Genomic DNA, 20751 nt, shown 5'->3' on the forward strand with positions numbered 1-20751 from the left:
CCTCTTTTAACACATTAAAATGGGTCTAATTGCTCTATTAAGACTTAGCCTTTATTAAAGTATAGCCAGTACAGAACAGACTGAATTGTCTGTACTTCTTTGGTTTGAGTAATACAGGTACATGCTTTCTCTATATACCTGTACAGTGAAGCTTATGATATTGCTCCCCCCCCCATATGAATACATTGTTAAACTTGTTCTGTGCATAATGTGCAAATTAATATTACTTTTGCTTTAACAAAACTAATTACAGTTATAATAGTCATCAGCTTTCTTATTCAGGATACAAGAACAGTTGCCTTGAACTTAATACTGCAAAAACCACAATCCAGACCACACTGAACAAGGACATGAAGCTTCTACACAGACACGGGTGCATTCTGACGTATGGTTCTTTCTGTGCTTATGCAAGTGGCTTTATCTCCCCAGCTTCTGGAACCACAATGTACATTTTGTAGTAAAAGGCAGGAACTGGGGGTGCCCGATAGGAAAAGTATTATAAACAATGATGCAGTGGTATAATTTTGCAAAATAAAAGCACAAAATGTATTTTTATCTTTTAATATCTATCTATCTATCTATCTATCTATCTATCTATCTATCTATCTATATATATATATCAATAATATATATCAAGTTAACTTTTTTTATCTCAGTATCTCACCAGGATCTATATGAAAGAATGAATCCAAGGGCCACTCAATATTATAAGTGACTTATTTCCCCCAGAGTGAACAATATACTTCCAGCGTCTTCTGAAACCAAACGTTTTACCCAAGGTGGTACTGCGTGAGTGTATTCTATATTTTGCAGAATTTGAAGTTCTTAACAAAACATTGCCCTCTGCTGGGCTGAGAACAAATTTAACATGGATGCACATCGCTGGGACACATTTTCAGTCCAAAAACCATTCAGGAAGGTTGATGGGCTATTGAAGGTGAATGTGACTGGGACCATATATTTCTTTTCTGGGAAAGGATTATGAATGATCAACAATTGCTGTTAAATATATATATATATATATAGACTGACATCAACAATATGAAATTGTAAATACATATATTTTGTTGTCACAATATACATTTTGGCAGCAGAAAAGAATTCTGTGGACACAAAAAAAGTGGTAATTCGGCATGTGGTATATTTAGACATATCTTGGAAAATGGGGGCTGCATTCTACTTAGTTAGCAGATAACAGACTGTAGGCTAGTAAACCACCCACTAGAGTGGGAGGGCTCTTGCACCTTTCTAGTTTGAGCCCCTACAATTTCTCATAGTGGTCCTGGCAGAATTGATGACAAATTTGATTTTTGTGATCAAAAAGGTTTTGTGGCAGTGTTGGTTTTATATAGGGATGCACCAAACCCAGTTTTTTGGGTTCGGCTGAACCCCCAAACCTACCCTGATGGATTCGCCCGGATGCCAAACCGAATCCTAATTAAAATATGCTAATTAGGATCCAGAAGGTTTCAAATCAGCGCAATTTTCCCCCATAACATTTAACCCTTCTGAATGCTAACTAGCATATGCTAATTTATGCTAATTAGGATTCGGATTCAGTTCGGCTGAACCCTGCCCCTAAAAGGCTGAATCCTGGCCGAATACCAAACCGAATCCTGGATTTGGTGTATCCCTAGTTTTATAGAATTCATTGTATGTTAGTAAAATTCCAGGTAAATGTATTTCGTTGCAGAATGTTCAAGTTAAAATGGAACCTCATCCATTTACACATTGTGCCTTAAGTTTCAGGCAAGTCAACAATTCATTAGCTGCTTGCAGCCTTTAATGACCTATCACCATACCAATACAAGTTATTTCCATTACCACTTTGATCAGTTTCAGCTTCACTATAACAAAAGGTAACTTAATGGTCTATTCCATCCAATAATGTCCTACTTTATTTATACAGTACATGTACAGTGTGTGATCTGTTAACTATAAAGCTAGGCACATGGGCTTTTGCTTTGTTTTATGGGACGAGGTCCTTCCCAAAATGTGGAGATTTCTGCATAATTGGTTTCTCTATAAAAGACCTCATAACTGTGGGGCATGGGCTTTTGCTTTGTCTTATGGGATGAGGTCCTTCCCATAATTTCAAGCCTTTTGGATAACTGAATTCTGAATAAAAGATCTTATAGCTGTACTACCTAATAACTTTAAAGCAAACTCCAATACCAGCTGAAAATGGTTTTGGAAACAGGGCCGCTGCTGGCCAAATGGGTGCCCTAAGCAGAAATTTACTTTTGTGCCCCCTCCCCCAAATATTACGGAAGTAAAAATAAAATAATAAATAAAACACCTACTATAGGGGCCCCACACACAGTGCCCCCAATTGCCCCCATAGATAATGCCCCCATAGTAAGTGCCCCCAATAGCCCCCATAGATAATGCACCCATAGTAAGTGCCCCCAATAGCCCCCATAGATTGATAGAACTATCCGGGACAGCGGGATGCGCTATAAAAACCGGCGGGACAGTGTTGGGGGGTATGTTATAATATATAAAAATGTTTTTTTTTTTTTGGAGCAGCTGGGATGGTGCCCCCCTGGGAGTTGGTGCCCTGTGCAGACTGAGTACTCCACTTATAGGGAGCGGCGGCCCTGTTTGGAAATGAATGGGAATACTTAACAAGCTGATAGCTTATATCATATTTAGTGACCTATTAAAGAATCTTGCCAAACTGGAATATATATATCTGTAAATATTGCTGTTTTTCATCCTTTCCCTTGAGCCACCATTTTGGCTGTGTGGGGCTGTGTGCTCCCTCAGAGATTACCTGACAGGAAATAATGCAGCTCTATGTTTAACAGTTACCTAAAAAGCAGTTTTCTATTTGGGATTACCAAATGGCACATACTATTAAAAAAGTATATATTTATGATATTTAGATGAAGCGGGGTTTTCCATGTGAGCTGTGTTATGCAGTATATTATATAGAGAGCTACACTGTTTTGGGGTATAGTTTTTCTTTAAGAGAGTGTCGGCATGTATAAGCACTTTCGAATTTGTATCCCTTAGTTCACCAAGGCAGTGCTTGAATAATAGCACCATACAGATCCATAATACAGGTAGGGGAAGCTCTGATTAATCCACAATTACCCAGTGACCGCCCACCCAGTTTTTCCGCACTAAAAGACAATCCTTATAAGTGCTGGAAACCTTTACACACAGCGGCTGGAGGAAGTGTGCACATTAAAACAGGAAAATATAATATTTTGGTATAAATACTTTAAGACTGAAAGACAGAATGTCCCCCTGCTATTGAAAGATAAATGGTAAGTGAGGTTTTTATATTGTAATCTTAAATTATATTTCTTATGTTAATATACAGCTGACTACCAGTCACAATGCTTATAATTTCTATATTTGTTAGAAACAAAAAATGCACTGGGTCATTGTTAATAATACAGGTATGGGATCCATTATCCAGAAAGTTCCGAATTACGGAAAGGCCATCTCCAAAACAAAAAGATTTAATTTTATGATAAATGTCTAGCATTTGTGTAGCATGTTTCTCACAGAAAACCTGGACTAATTATAATTACTAATATAGTAATAATTATTATTAATAACATTTATTTATAAAGCACCAACATATTCCGCAGCGCTGTACAATAAGTAATAATAGCAACTTCTATTGTCTTTTCATTTTTGTGTTTCTCTTCCTTTCTTTTCTATTCTCTAATTTTTTTTCCTTCTTTCCCTACCCCTCAAGTTAATTCTCTTCACCTTTAATTTTTTCACATTTTTTTTTTACAGCTTTATAACTAATCTACTTGTGTCTTGTCACACTTTATAACTGACCTTAGATCCTCCATCTAAAAGACAGGGAACCTGATTTTCTGAAGTGCAGTTGGTCGGGTATAAAGAGGACCAGAGAGGAAAGAGTTGTCGGTGATGGGGTCAGGGAAATGACTCAGGGCAAATTTATTTCCACAGATAAGTGGAGAATCTAGAAAGACTGTTTATTATATACAGCTGGCAGGGGATGTTTCTCGGAAAGAATTTGCACAGTGTAAATGAGGGAACAAGAGCTAATAGATTCATCAAACAACTATGTAACCTTAGCTGTTAACCGCACTGGGATAGAGATGTTCTGCCTGCACACTGTCTCTCCCTGCCTGTGCCTATGCAGTCTGTCTGTATCATTTGTATTGCTCTGTACTCTCACACAGCTTGTACTAGCAATAATGCAACAAACAGAACTCATAGGAGCTGAACAGATGGAAACATAGAATCAGTCCTGAATTTGTCTTTTTGGGAGCTGCCACTCTGGTTGCTCTCATATCTCAATGAATAAAATGTTCCCCATAGACTTCAGTGAATTGGCATCTAGTGGGCAAAAACTGTGCTTTGTTGGATATATTAATTCACTTACATTTAAACAATAAACTTCTTAATCATAGGGGTACCAGGGTACCATTTCTCAATAAGAGAAAAAATGGTTTTAGGGCTCCAGCTGGTGGGCCTTTGGTGCCTCAGTTTCACACTGACTCTGAGAGATCAACTAGCAAAGAAATTGAAATAGGAAACTAAACCAAATGTAAAGGACATAACCAGGGTAGTTTTAAAATGTGTAATTTTATCGGAACTGTAAGTAACAGAAAAGTGCCCATCGCTATTTATGCTTAGAAAAAAACCAAAAGGAAAACAAACACAGGCATTTTATGCTGATAGTATGAAATTTATCAAAAGCTAGAACTCAAAACAAAACTAACAAAAGGTCTAATTCAGTATCACAACTTCTAGGCGTCACCTACAGTCAACATAATTGAAGACCACATTGGTTGGCGACTGAAACATATCCAGTTGCTCTGGTTTGCTGCTGTTACTTGTGGTAAGATATCTGCAGCTTTCTCTTTCCTTTGCTCAGATGGTGAAACATAAGTATTTTGCATAGCATGTTACTTAATGTGCTTGTTAAATATAGGTAAAAAATTAAGTTATGAAGAGTTTCCTTTAAGGAGGAGGATTCTTGTGTCTGCATGTACCCTTATAGAGTTAAGTAGTGTAAATAGAGGCTGCTCACTTTTACTCAAAAGGTGTAATAGTCACAAATCCCTATTTGTTAAAACAATATATATATATATAATTGCGATATTGAAACTGTGTTGTTCCTTGGGTTTAAAGAAAGCCTCCTGGATTAAAAGTTATTACACTGCATGTGTCCTCATAAATGATTGCTAAATTATTAAATTGACCCTGTCTGGTACATGGGATTGGTTGTTTCCCCCCCCACAATTCCTACAACAGTGTTCCCCAACCCTCACCAACCCTTTGGATGTTGCAGTTGGCTCAGATCAAGTGCTCATTTTTGAATTCCTGGTATGGAGGCAAGTTTTGGTTGCATAGAAACAAAGTATAATGCCAAACAGAGCCTTCTATTATTATTATTAAGTAGCCAATTATAGCTCTTATGAGCACCCCCAGAATGCTTTTTCATGCTTGTGTTGCTACCGAACACTTTTTCCATCGAAATGTAGCTCATGTCTATAAAAGCTTGGTGATCCCCGCTCAACAACATTCTGTGTGCTTGAAAAGCTTAGTGACCCCTTATGATTCAAAAGAAAGAAATATCAATACTAATATCCAAGGGAGGACTAGCAACTGTCAGCCTGTGGTTGATGAGGACAGTGAGAGAGTACCTGGATTAAATTTTATCACAAAGAAGTTCATTTCATAATTGTACTGTGGAAAAGCTTTTACTGAAATCTCATTAGTCTTAAAATATAACAGATTTAGAAACAGGATGTCCCAGACACAACCAACCAATCAGTGATTACCTTTTTCCTTTTACCTTTTTCAGCTAGCTGCAGGTTGAACACTGAATGCAATCATCTAATTGGTTGCCATAGGTTACTGCCCAGGTGAAAATTTGCCCAGTGTTAATAAATGACTACCAGTGACTCCGTGGCCCATCGAGCTGGGTCAGGGAAATGCAACAGTAAAGTTTTCACCAGGTCTACTAACCAAAACTATCAGATATTTTATTTTAAACAGGTGACCATTCAGTGTTGCCTATTGATGCTGTGGTTTACTAGATCTGTTGCAAAATTGTGACTTTTATTATCTTACCATAAAAGTAAAGTGACTCAACAGTTCACCACTTCTCCCTCACCAAATGGCACCCATTACTTGTGGAAGCCTTCAGTTATTTTATATGAAAGGAAGCAATAAATTCATTGTGCAGTTGTACTGTATTTGTCATGTTGTACTGTATTAGAGGTACAGTGTATTCGCTGAATCCAAAAATGACTTTTTTACACTGTTGTTGAAGTGTAAAAGCTGATTAATGATTATGCATTTGTTATATTTAGGGCTTATTAAGGGTACCAGAGTATCTGCATGGACATATCATTATAATACTGAGGCAACAACATGGGATGCAGCCCGTTCCTGGTGCCAAACCCATTTTATTGATTTGGTTGCCATACAGACCAAAGCAGAAAATGACTATTTGAATGAAATAATTCCTTTAAATAAATACTGGGCAGGGATCCGGAAAATAAATGATATCTGGACTAGAGTCACAACTAACAAAGCCGTCACAACAGAAGAGGAAAACTGGGCAAAAGGGGAGCCAAGTAATGCTGGAATAGTTTCAGAAGACTGTGTGGAGATTTACATAAAGAGGAGTAATGATAGTGGAAAATGGAATAATGAACGATGTGACACAAAGAAGAAAATAGCACTGTGTTACCAAGGTATTGTGTTTTGTTATATATGTCAAGTGCTCAGGGCAGGGCAGGGGGAAAAGTCAAGTAGAATGAATCATGTTGCTTGAAAACGGAAGGAATCAATATGCATTGCCAAGATTCTTATAGACAAACGTATGTATTAAATAAGAAGCATATTACATTTAGGAAACTGCTATTCCCAACCACACTGGGAATGCTTGAGGTTCCTAACTACTCATAATCCCTACCCCTTAGCTGAGATATTTGGTATAATTTACAAACACAAATGCAGTTGTCCCAGCATTTAAATTTGATCAGTTAACAGCCATGTAGGAAATGAAAGCAAATGTCTGGATGGTTGCTCTGGGCGACAGCACTGGAACAATTTAGCATAGTAGATCAGGAGTTTTCTTTCAAAAATCACCAGCACAACAGGACATCATGATGAAGGGGTGTTTCCTCAAAACGTCACATTTGGAATAAACATGCAGGGTTAATCCCGCTTGAATTATGACCTGTCCATACTGTGCACCAGGTTTACTGTTCAGAGAGGCCGGAGTGTGCTGGTGATCCATTTTAAGGATAGTAAATCAGCCCACTTGTCTTATCTCAGGTTTTAATGGCTCAGAGCTAACATGAACATACATGGACTCACATTTTTTGAGATCACAAAAAATTATACTTTTACAAAACTATTTATTGGTTGAACTAAACTTGACCATACTCATAAATTGCTACTTCTTCAAACACTGAGATCATAACACCCCACTATAGAATACAATTTGGGGCACTACAGAAATCACTGTATTGTTAAGGCATAATGTCTTATCAGTACATGGCAAAATATAAGGGACACCATAGGGAGACATCCACCCTCAATTGCCGTTGGTCACCTGGCACAAACCTTGGTGCTTTCTATTTACCGGTATGTCAATGGGAAGTGATCTGAGACAGGCAGCAGTAGTTTTGATTGCCAGCATATATAATGTGGCAATGAAAACTCTGTTTCTTACCAGAACCCTGACTATTTTAGCCAGAAGAGTACAAGTCCTAGGTTGCAGAACTTATGTTTTAAGGCTATTTTTGGAAGTAACCTCTTGCTGGTAAACAATGCTTTTGGCTGAAATAAAATAAATTGAAAACATTGTTATATCTTTTAGCCAGCTGCAACACTACATCCTGCAGCCAGCATGGAGATTGTGAAGAGGCTACAGGCAACTATAGCTGTATCTGTCACCCAGGATTCTATGGACCAAAATGTGAAAATGGTTGGTACTGGTTTTAATCTGTATATAGAGCCAGATTCAATTCAATGAGAAAAGTTTTCTCTTAGTTTATCACCTGAAAACTACATTGAAGTTTATGGGAAAGCTGGAATTGAAATAGCTGATATGAAATAGGGTTTTCTCCTTTAATTGAATGTAGCCAATAATGTCATTCCAATTTATTGTTTTAACACTAGAAAAACGCAAAGCTTTAGGTGCTGGGATTACTGGGAACTGGATGTCACATGTTACATTTGTCTGTTTGTTCAAGGATATGTAGGAACACTGGAGAATCCATCAAACTCAAGTCAGAAATAGACAAAGGAAAAAAATATTGTGGGTAAATAGGCTACTAAAGACTAGATTTATTAAAACAAAGAGCTTGAAGCATGTTCAACCACTTTACACTTTCCTTACATTTTTAAATTTTTATAAACAGAATCTTAGGGGTTTAATCTATTATTGGATAGAGTGTGTTGAGATGCTGACACTGCCATTGGTACTACTTTAAGGAGAGCAAGCTGGTGGATTCACATAATGAAGATTTTGTAACCTTTTGTTTTTGTTATTATACTGTATGTATTAAAGACTATGCAGATACATAATCAATAAGAATATGTAGAAAATAATTCAATAACGTATGCCAATCCAAATAGAGATATAATCTCTAAATGCATCCCAGGGACATTAAATGAGTTGGCATTGATTTATACATAGGATTGGTCCGTCTAATCATGAAGCACAAATGTTACCAAACAGTTCTGTAACTGCGACCAGAGAGCCCACTATCAGCTTTGCATGTGAGAAAAACACACAAATGACAGGACACAGAAGTGGCAGAAAGGCAAATAAAATGCCAGGAAGTAGATATTCCCATTTGAGATCCATGGAATATATGCAGGAAGGAAAGTGCATATCAAAATAAGCTTGTATTCGTGCTGCTTCTGTTTTTGAACTATGGTATGTATAATTAATGTTTCGCTAGAATTCTGTCAGGATGTGGGTAAGATCTTATCTAAATCATATAAAAACAATGTGTACTTACTATTCATATTACTTTCCCTTATGGTGGGAAATGGCTCTAACCCTCTCATAATCTCCTTCAGTGCTTCTGCATATCTGTGTGTGCAAGGTCTCTAAAATATGTAATAGATTGCATTCAAATTACAGATAAGAGGTTTGGAGTATGCTCAAGGGCCCAGGTTCAGTTATAATCAGCACAAGATGTTAACATCTGGAACTGCTATTATAACGTACAGCATAATTCTCTCTCATAATACCTGAACCAAGATAAACCCAAAGTGCCCTTAGTTACTGATTTCACAAACATTCAATTTACACAAGGAATACAAGTGAAGAGACTAAAATTCATAAATAATTCTATATGTTATATAGTTATGAGATCTCTTATCTGGAAAGTTCATATCTAGAAAGTGGAAAAGCCATCTTACAGAGCATTAATTTAAGCAAATCATTCAAGCTTTTTTAAATGATTTCCTTTTTCTATGTAATAATGAGACAGTTTTGCAAGTTTCAGCAAAGAAGGTGAGACGCAACTCCGGGACATTACGTAAAACAAGAGCTTTATTCCAGTTCGATTATAAAATCAACACCATAAAGCAATGCCAAAGGCCTGGCATGTTTCGGGAGCATGCACTCTTAATCCTAGTGAGACAGTACCTTTTATTTGATGATAACTAAGCTGCATGAATCCATATTGATGCCAAACCAATAGAAATGGGTTTTATTTAATGTTTAAAAGTTTTTTTTAGTAGATTTAAGGTATGTGATCCAAATTAGGGAAACACCCCTTATCTGGATAAGAGCTTCCATACTGTGTAATAACTAAAGGTGGTCATACGTGGGCATGTACACATCTATGGGGCCCTCCAATGGGCCTGTCCAACAGATATCTGGCCAATATTTATCAGATAAGTTTAAAGATTTCTATCAGTATAAGGACCACATTGGCTTGTACGCCTGCATTTGCCTCAAGATGGGCATATTGGGGACAGATCTTCTCGTTTGGCAACATTGCCAGACGTGGATATTTTAGCGTATGACAAACTTTAGGCACAAAGGTTGAACTTGATGGATGGATGCCTTTTTTACTTCTTCAACCCATTCACACCTACAAAAATCAGCCACTTTCTGTTTTTCTGTGTTCTGAATTTGTTCTTAAGTGCCTGTTACTACAGCCTGTTTGTAAATAAATCCAACCTAATAACATGGCTAAATAAATTAAACCACAAGAGGCCTGTGTCATAAGAAAAAGGACATATATGGTCACATATAAGTGTTATTATAAATGTAAATCGACGGTGGGATGGCATACGCGGCCTTGAGAGGAAACTTCTGCGATTTCACTGAAATCGCGCCCCCGCGTATGCCATTCCACCGGCGATTTACATTTTTGCCGGTGGGATGCCATTTTTAGGGAGATTAGGCGCCCGCGAACAGGAAGATTTGTCGTGCGGGACTAATCTCCCCGTGTGCCAGAGCCCTAAAGGATTTCTGATAATCTGTACACCAGTAATCTGATTATCTGCCTTGTAAAGAACAAGCATTATAAACAGGGATTATCTTATATTTCCCTGTTTGCCATGTTTGCCTCAAGAAATAAAACAAAAACATAGATTTTCGTGATTAAAAGAATAGGCAAAGAGTGTGATATCACAAGCCATATTAAATAAACTCTGGTTGAACAAAGAGATATACTGGCAAATTATCTAGATCCCGGAAAAAAAACGAGAACAAAAAATACTGGCACCATCCGTCATCCAATGGTCCAGATCTAGAGTCATGTGATTTAGGTATAGTCACGTTCTTGGATTGGACCAAATTTACATTTTGCCAATTTGGCTGAATCCCAAACCTAGCCAGGGGTTATGTGCACCAATAATTTAACTTTCTCACACAGAAAATCCTCTTCACATTGTTTTACCTGCAAGTATTGGGATTCAGCTAAGAGCTGAACATAACCATTGAGACCCATTGTGATAGTCTACTGAGAAGGGGGTATTCCAGTTCTATAATTATTATAGCCAAGTGCTGGCAAAATAAGGCATATTTTACATAATATACAGACATATTGGAATGTGCCAGAAAATGATGAAAGCAGATTAGTATCTCGTTTGCTAAAACCATTGCAAGAGCCATGTAATGACAGAAGATCTGTTTTTATTTTTTATTTGTTTTCAATATTAATCTTATTAATTTACTGTCTCATTTTAGCCATTACATGTGATCCACTTCAGAGTCCTCCCCATGGCTGGATGAACTGTACCCATGAGTTTGGAGACTTCAGATACAATTCCACCTGCAACTTTACTTGCACAGATGGTTTTCTGCTGAACGGCTCAAAGTCCATGTTCTGCAACTCTTCCGGTGACTGGACACAGGCAGTACCTACTTGCGCAGGTAACTTCTGTAACCTTCTACAATTCACAGGTGAAACTGTTGGCTCCTATCAATTTCAGTAAATGTAACTGCCCATTAAATAACGTAAATCATATTTTTTTTCATTTTCACGAATCACTGATATATGGGCCTCCTTGACTGACAATATTGAAAGGCCACTATACCTACACTATACTGCCATTTTTATTCTGGAATTTCTAAAGTGAAATAATAATATTTGAATATATACTTACTTGCTGTTGACTGTATTTTGTCCCATGTTTCTGTTTTAGCCTTGTATAAACACTGGGAATATCTATTATAACCGTTTTTCTCTTTATTATTTTTTTTATGTCTGAGACTCCATGGTGGTTTTAGTTAAAGTCTAGGGGTTGATTTAACTTTGAATGTAACGTAAAATTAAGGGAAGCGAGCCACAAAAAAAATATATGGTGACCTTCTATCTCTGAGGTTTTGGCTAGGGATCAGGATGTCCAGAGTGGTCCACTCTAAAATAGCTGGCTTGTTGGGAGCCAGATACAAATGTTTGGTTGGAGGGGCAGGAATAAAGCCCCTACAACACCTCTGCTGATGTTGTGGCAAGCTGATGGTTAATGGCTGTACCCCCAAGTGTTGGGGTTCAGTCAAGTTTTGAACATGGTCATAATATGCAGGCAACTTCAAATGTTCCAGAAAATAAAATAAAACAGATGTTAAAACCAGTATAATGGCCACATAATGACAAAGGATCTATTTTTATATTGATCTTACTAAATTACTGTCTCCCCTTAGCCATTGCATGTGAGCCACTTCAGAGTCCTCCCCATGGCTGGATGAACTGTATCCATGAGTTTGGAGACTTCAGATACAATTCCACCTGCAACTTCACTTGCACAGATGGTTTTCTGCTGAATGGCTCAAAGTCCATGTTCTGCAACTCTTCCGGTGACTGGACACAGGCAGTACCCACTTGCACAGGTAACTAACCCATACAATGCACAGGCTAAACTGTTTGGTGTTCCAGTAAGTATGGCTGCACTGATAACACTATGACTGACATTATGACTATTAAATGGCCACTTAATTTCTATTCTGGAATTTTCTAAGAAATAATAAGAACTTAATATAGACTTATTTGCTATTGGCAGTATTTTCCCCTAAGCTTCTGTGAAGGTATTTCTGGTTCAAGCTACAGTTTTAGCCTTTTCTGAACATTGGGGGCACCTATCATAAATGCACATGACAAAGTGAAGGATTCATGATTCACAATGGACAACTTTAACTTATGAGCGTATATGCTTATACAGGTATGGGACCTGTTATCCAGAATGCTCAGGACCTAGGGTTTTCTGGATAAGGGATCTTTCCATAATTTGGATCTCCAGACGTTAAGTCTACTAAATAGTCATTTAGCCATTAAATAAACCCAGTAGGATTATTTTGCCTCAAATAAATATTAATTATGTCTTATTGGGGATGAAGTACAGCGTACTGTTTTATTATTACAGGGAAATTATTCTTTAAAATTATTTGCTGTATAGGTCTTATTGCCTCACTGTAAAGTAATCAGTTCTGTAAGAACCGATTGGTGCCCTTATTAATGTAAACAAAGCTTCTCATTTAATTGGAGGTCGTGTGCACTTTACCTAAAGGGTCATTAATCTTACAATGAACTTTGTGAGACAGTTGCTATGCCTTTATATCTTGAATCTTAATGCTAGTATGAAAGCAGCAATTACAGGAAATCAAAAATGTGACCATAACTTTCTAAGAACTAAAACAAATTTCTGTTTTCAGTCTAACTTTGCATAACTTACATTCAGCCACTGATGAATATAGTATTGCAATATAATTTTATAATATAAGTGCCATAATATTTATTATCATTAAGCCATCTGGATATTAACATTGCTACTTAAGCCATCCAAATAGTCAATGTGACTTAATATAAGGAATGCACAGAACTCCCATCCTATCAGCACCTTTAGCTATAAATCAGCGTGTGAGTTTGTTTGTGAATCTGGCTTCATTCTGAATGGCTCGCACATAGTAGAATGTACCATCCTTTTCCAATCTGTGAAGGTAGGCTACCAATCATTACTTTCTTTTTTTGTTGATACTACACAATACATTGACATTCATTATGATAATGTTTACAATAAAGGTGGCATACTGAAGCTGAGTAATGAATTAAAGAATGAACAAATAAATCCATTGAAGGGGGTTCCCGCCTTATAATAATAACACCAATAATCAGTTCCATTAATTTTAGCATGTAAAAGAGGTGCTTATGCTTCCCAGAATTACCTTATCTATGATTGTTTTTTCTTTAACAAATTTACTTTATTTGCTCTTAGCAATAGGATGTCAAACCCTACACAGTCCCTCCCATGGCCAGATAAACTGTACACATGTGCTTGGAGAATTTCTGTACAATACCAGCTGCGACTTCTCTTGCTCAGAGGGCTTTGTGCTGCATGGCTCCCAGTCGGTGTCCTGTAGCTCTTCAGGGCAATGGTCAGGTCTGTCTGCTACATGCACAGGTAACTACAGTCATAGGCTACCAAACTGCATTCTTATTAGCTTAAAGCAGTGCTGTCCAACTTCTGTTGTACCGAGGGCCGGAATTTTTCCGACCTACGTGGTGGAGGGCTGATAATGGAAGCCAGTTTTGACCACTCCCCTTTTTGAAACCGCACCCACTTGAAACCACACCCATGTTATCACATGACCATACCCATATTAATGGTTGTAGTACAGCAAAAACCTGCCATACTCTGCCTGCCCTACCCTGCCTGTGTGTGCCATACTCTGCCTTCCCTACCCTTCCTGTGTGTGCCATACTCTGCCTTCCCTACCCTGCCTGTGTGTGCCATACTCTGCCTGCCCTACCCTGCCTGTGTGTGCCATACTCTGCCTTCCCTACCCTGCCTGTGTGTGCCATACTCTGCCTTCCCTACCCTGCCTGCGTGTGCCATACTTTCACTGTGTTTGCCATTCTTGGCTGGTTTGTGCCATACTCTGCCTGTGTGTGCCATACTCTGCCTTCCCTACCCTGCCTGTGTGTGCCATACTCTGCCTTCCCTACCCTGCCTGTGTGCCATACTTGGCTGGTTTGTGCCATACTTGGCCTGTGTGTGCCATACTCTGCCTGCCCTACCCTGCCTGTGTGTGCCATACTCTGCCTTCCCTACGCTGCCTGCGTGTGCCATACTTTCACTGTGTTTGCCATTCTTGGCTGGTTTGTGCCATACTCTGCCTGTGTGTGCCATACTCTGCCTTCCCTACCCTGCCTGTGTTTGCCATACTCTGCTTGCCCTATGATGCCTGTGTGTATGGCACACAGGCAGCCTATAGTGACACAATGCTGGCACTGCTCCTACAGTCTGCACAATAACTATATATTTAAAAACTTTTTAATTGCAGTACCACCTCAATATATGTTCTTTTTGTAGTGTGCAGGGATTATTTGTGGGTTTCTACTGCTCCTGAGGTGTGAACAGGGGAACAATGGGGGTGATTACAGCCTGAGCCTGAGGTGTGAACACTGCAGGGGGTGAACAATGCAGAGGTTAAAAGGGAATTACATATTTAAACAATACAACCTGATTACAGCCTGAATCTGAGGTGAGAACCATGCAGGGGGGGCAATTAATCACAGTACTGATACCATTTAAAGCTTACACAAGAGTAAGCCATCAAAGCAGCCAGACAGGTGGGGGGCCACACAGAGGGGGGCCGCCAGTTGGACAGCACTGGCTTAAAGTGTCTATACATGCATTTCTAAAGGATAGGAGCACATATCAACAATTTACAGGGATTAAGAAGCCACATTATTTAAAAATTTGCACCAAAGAAATAGCTGACACTAGGTACTTCATCTTCTAGCTTTTAGACACAGCAGTGACCTGCTCTTGTATTGTGACTGGCAATAGAAATGTAGCAACACAGCAGGCAGAGTCCTCAGATGTCAATCTTAACGTTATTAAAAAAAAGTAAACATTTTAATAAATAGTGCAGGTAAGCTTCTTTAGCCTGGAATGCTATTCTGCCCATGCCCCTGGCAAACTCCAATAGAGCATAAGAATCCTGCACACAATGTGCTGTAAATTAGAAGAAGGGATCACATGTCTTAAAAATAACTGGGTGCCAGACGTTCTTCATTGGTTTATTAGCTGGCACACGTCTGGATCAGATCTCTCCAAGTAGATTTTTCAAGGTGTTATAACACCATGCAGAGTTACTTCGTTATGCATTAAATTAGAACTTTCTCTGTGGTTCGGGAAGCATACAAAGCCCTTCAGGGCCCTAGGAATTCTCCACTACACTGATGGATCATACCAAAAATGCTAACCCTCTACACTCGGCAGTAATGCTTCAAATAGAATTATGATTTACTCCTACAGTGACTAAACATAGAATGTAGCCTACGGCTAAATTCATTTATATTTATGATTTCACATTGGTTTTTCTTTACATTTTAGATAGAAACAACAGGATGTTTTTTGTACTTAATGTGTCCCAGAAGTATATAGTAGGTCAGGTTTTAATGTGTCCATTATAGTCTGACTCTCCACTCAAAGAGTACCTTTGATGTTTAACAGCTAAGATCTTATACATTTCTGGGAGCAAGTCCTATATTTGCCCAGGTTATACTGGGCTCTTGTCAGGATCTATTCATCAAAACAAGTATTTTTTATCTCGTCTTTATCTACATTCCTCAGTACAATACATAAATGAAAGTAAAGCACATCATGTTAAAACCTGTACCATGACCACGTTGTGACAGAAGATCTGTTTTCAATATTGATCTTTCTAATTTACTGTCTCCCCTTAGCCATTACATGTGAGCCACTTCAGAGTCCTCCCCATGGCTGGATGAACTGTATCCATGAGTTTGGAGACTTCAGATACAATTCCACCTGCAACTTCACTTGCACAGATGGTTTTCTGCTGAATGGCTCAAAGTCCATGTTCTGCAACTCTTCCGGTGACTGGACACAGGCAGTACCCACTTGCGCAGGTAACTAACCTCTACAATCCAGGTGAAACTGTTTGGTGATCCAGTAAATTTGGCTGCATTGATAACTTTATGACAATATTAAATGGCCTTGTTTTAATGAATTAATTACTTACTTGAATGATGATTATACATTCATAAATAGATATAAAAGATTAAATAACTCCTATATTATTATGGGATACCAACAAGAAATTTTAAAACCATCACTCCATTGCCCAGTTAAGTTTCAACCCCTGGTGACTTTGTTTATAAAACAACCTTTGGATAAACCTATGTGAAAGATAACTATACATTAGATAAAACGTTAGATAATAATATTAATCACACTTGCTCCATCTATTCGACTGCTGGATTGTGCCCATGATTTTTATTATAACTTAAATTGCAGCTTTATATGTGCTGGGTTTGAATGACTAGGATCCAAATTAGTTCTTTGCCAGGCACAGTGTAGTGGACAGATTTAACCCCCATTTTCACAGGTAATTAATCAGTATTATATTTAAATACCATACACAGGTATACCTATACCTATACCATATACAGGTACAGGATCTATTATCCAGAATGTTTGAGATAAGGGATTTTACAGATAAGGGATTTTTCTTTAATTTGGATCTTCTGTTAAAAATTCTTTAAACATTAAATAAACCAATAGGATTGTTTTGCCACCAATATGGATTCATGCAGCTTAGTTGGGATCAAGTAGAAGGTACTGTTTTATTATTACAGAGAAAAAGGAAATCATTTTTAAAAATTAGGATTATTTATTTGCTTATAATGGACTCCATGTGAGATGGTCTTTGGAGCTTTTTGGCAGAAAATAACATTTCCGCTTCTAGCTAAATATTACTTGTTTTTCACCTATTTTCTCTTTGAGCTGTTCCCTGCCTGCCTCTTGATCCACCTGATCATGCCCAGATGAACTGCTCCCACCCCATCAGCACCTTTAGCTATAAATCAACCTGTGAGTTTGTTTGTGCCAGTGGTTTCACTTTGAACGGCTCTCAGATAATAGAATGTACTTCAACCACCGAATGGGACCCTCCACCTCCTGCCTGCCAAGGTACTTAGCTGTTTACTGATATTTACTGTGCCTCCAGGATGAAACAGCAGCCATATGCATAAGATTTATAATACTTTGCTTATTATGTGACAAAACCACAACAAATCTGAATGTAAAAATACACCAGCTAAAACTTGTCGAGATCATGTAGAAGTCAATGGCAAATGTACCTTTTATAATTGGAAGATCTTTCTTTTCTTTGTGGTTTTAGAGGTTTTCAGGTATTTTTTTACTCTGTCTTTTGTGCGACAATATGAAAAAGTCACGGTTTAAAAAACTAGTCATTGTGGTTTTCTTTTTTTTCTGTTACTTTTTTTTGTGCCATACGTTGAAATTAGTACAAAAAGATAAAACCACGAAAATCCGAATGTCAACTTCCCCCCCAAATGTAGTTCTTGGTGGTGTAACTACTAAATGTAATAACTAAAATTGAATTCAGAAAGTACAAATGACTGTTTTTACAGTTTTCATCTGCACTGCCCTTTCAAACTCAAAACCAAGGACCATGAATTGTTTTCACCCTAATGGAGGTTTCAGTTATGGTTCAGAGTGCCGCTTTGACTGTACAGAAGGTTTTGTGTTAAAGGGAACATCAACATTAACCTGCATTTCATCCGGATATTGGTCTGATAGTGTGCCCAGCTGTGAAGGTCAGATGTTGTGTAGAAGATCATATGCACTACATAAATGTATTCTCTCCCATTGCAACTAAGTAACATCCATTCAGTACATCCATTCAGTACATCCATAGCATTCCAATTCCTACAGCACAGGCAGAGCTGTCAACCAACCCTATGGCATTAGGGAGATAATCATCCAGTCCTGTTTTTTTAACATGGAATAAGGTCTCAAAGAGAGTACACAAGGGAAAACTCCCCTAGAGTATCACCAGTGGTATAATTACAAGGTTTCAAATTCCTGTTACCAATTAGAAGGGAATGTGAGTAAAATATATCAGGTAAGGGTCCAGCACAGTGCTCCCCCTCCCTCCTATATATTTAAAAAAACAATGCCTTACTTAATCTGTCAGCATTTCAGTGATGGCAACCCATTCAATCAACCTGAGAAAAAAAACAACAAGGGATACAATCGTGCATTAAAGCTTTTAATAATGTATAAATAATTAAAACAGATGTCTACTCACAAAATTAATAAAAGTACATGTGGTAAAAGAATCACAAAGAAGATGCTGACTGCTGCTGGTTTCCAATGTATTTAGTGAGGCTTCCTGACACTTCATCAGTTTCAGCGTGTACAGTGTCTTTGAAGCACAAACAGTTACCATAACTTAGTAACTGTTGCACTAACAATACACTTAGGGGCTGATTTACTAAGACACGAATTCGAATCCGAATTTGAAAAATTCCGATTGGAAAACGAACATTTTGCAACTTTTTCTTTCGTATTTTTTGCGATTTTTTCGGCGCCTTTACGACTTTTCGGAAATTGTCGTGACTTTTTCGTTACCAATACGTTTTGCGCGAAAAAACGCGAGTTTTTCGTAGCCATTACGATTCGCTCGTATCTTGTCGCGACTTTTTCGTATTGAGCGCTCGTAAGTGGTGGGCGAAACTTTCAGACTTAGCATGATTTTGGAAGCCTCCCATAGGACTCAATGGCACCCTGCAGCTCCAACCTGGCCCAAGAAAAGTCACCATACTGAAGCTTGAATGAATCCGAACGCTACGAAAAAATCACAACATTTTGCGCAACTTTCAGAATGGCTACGAAAAAGGCGCGACTTTTCATGCAGGTTGTAACGCTACGAAAAAAACGCCAGATTTTGCGCAACATTCGGAATGGCAACGAAAAAGTCGCGATAATTTTCCGAAAAATCGCCAAATACCGATCATTACGAAAAAAACGCAATCGGACGCATTCGGCCCGTTCGTGGGTAAGTAAATGTGCCCTTTATAGTGGTTGTTTCCTAGCAGGAATGTTTAATCCGTCACCAGTATAAGTATCCAAATCATAAGTAACACAAATACCTGAAGTTCATAGGTGGGGTGTTCCCTATTGCAGTGTTTTTCAACCTTTTTTGGGGCAAAGGCACACTTGTTTCATGAAAAAAATCACGAGGCACACCACCATTAGAAAATGTTAAAAAATTTAACTCTGTGCCCAGCAGCAGTGCCCCCCTAGTACATTGGTGCCAAGAGCAGTGCCCCCCTAGTACACTGGTGCCCAGCAGCAGTGCCCCCCTAGTACATTGGTGCCCAGCAGCAGTGCCCCCCTAGTACATTGGTGCCAAGAGCAGTGCCCCCCTAGTACATTGGTGCCCTGCCTACGGCACACCAGGCAACATCTCGCGGCACACTAGTATGCCGCGGAACAGTGGTTGAAAAACGCTGCCCTATTGTATTGCAGTGCTCTGGACACACAGGATAGGATCAAACATTTAGGGACAATAGTGTGCCCTTAGAGAGCCCAACCATTTATTATTATTAGTGTAGTGACATCTAGTGGAATATCATGATAGTGCAACATATTCACAATGTAATTAGTAATTTTTTGTCCATAATTATAATTCAGATCATAATTATGGTCTGTGATACCTCAAGTCTACACTATAACTTCAATATCAACTCTATTTTACACATTATTTCTGTGTTTGAATTTTACAAAAGTGACTATATGGATAAACTCAACTGAGTTTTTTTCAACTAATGTATGGACTAAAAATTGGACTATATAATTAAGACTAGTAGGACAGAATTCTGCAAGCCCTAGGATTATGTTGAGGAGCCCAAAATTCACATGTTGGCAATTATACATTACTGTTTGTAATAAAGGGGTGAATGTTTCTTAATATTAATAATTTGTATTAATTTACATTAATAACAAATATTAATACATATGCAGGAGATGATAAAACCTTCTGATAAACATTTAGTGAGTAATAACTTACACGCATCCAAGTAATAATAGAATCAAATAGATTTACTTATCTTTGTATGATCATAGTCACAAACATAGCCAATTCTGCATCAATTCAGCACAATCAGGAGGCCCCACAACCTTTGGTGCAAGACCTTCAGGTTCCCGATAACCAAGTGATGATGCAAATGTCCTGGCACTCATTCAGGAGTCCTAGGCGAAGCTACTGACGCATGCTGGAGACTCCCCTTTATACCAGAGTTCTTAGCAAAAACCCCAACACAATGTGCTGACTTGTGCAACATTATGTGCAAACTTTTGTCTAAACATTTAATTAACTTTGTAGAAGGCCTTATTTGTTTCTCAAATAAGTTGTACATAGAGTATATTGTCTATCTGCTGTCTGTTTGTTTATTCCAAGAATATTTGCTGGGTGACAATATCTGC

At 38.2% G+C, this 20751-nt stretch overlaps 1 protein-coding gene across 1 annotated transcript in view; it reads left to right on the forward strand.

Annotated features, from left to right (window-relative positions):
- sell (selectin L) overlaps nucleotides 1-20751 on the forward strand; it is a 44147-nt gene that overhangs the window by 20349 nt on the left and 3047 nt on the right. Inside the window, exons 11-18 of the mRNA XM_031901341.1 lie at nucleotides 4750-4837; nucleotides 6318-6704; nucleotides 7838-7945; nucleotides 11177-11362; nucleotides 12134-12319; nucleotides 13699-13884; nucleotides 16179-16364; nucleotides 17242-17427. Coding sequence (XP_031757201.1) covers nucleotides 4750-4837; nucleotides 6318-6704; nucleotides 7838-7945; nucleotides 11177-11362; nucleotides 12134-12319; nucleotides 13699-13884; nucleotides 16179-16364; nucleotides 17242-17427 — 1513 coding nt within the window. The remainder of the gene's footprint in view (nucleotides 1-4749; nucleotides 4838-6317; nucleotides 6705-7837; nucleotides 7946-11176; nucleotides 11363-12133; nucleotides 12320-13698; nucleotides 13885-16178; nucleotides 16365-17241; nucleotides 17428-20751) is intronic.

The sequence above is a fragment of the Xenopus tropicalis genome, chromosome 4 (genome assembly GCF_000004195.4).
Source record: "Xenopus tropicalis strain Nigerian chromosome 4, UCB_Xtro_10.0, whole genome shotgun sequence".
NCBI lineage: Eukaryota > Metazoa > Chordata > Amphibia > Anura > Pipidae > Xenopus > Xenopus tropicalis.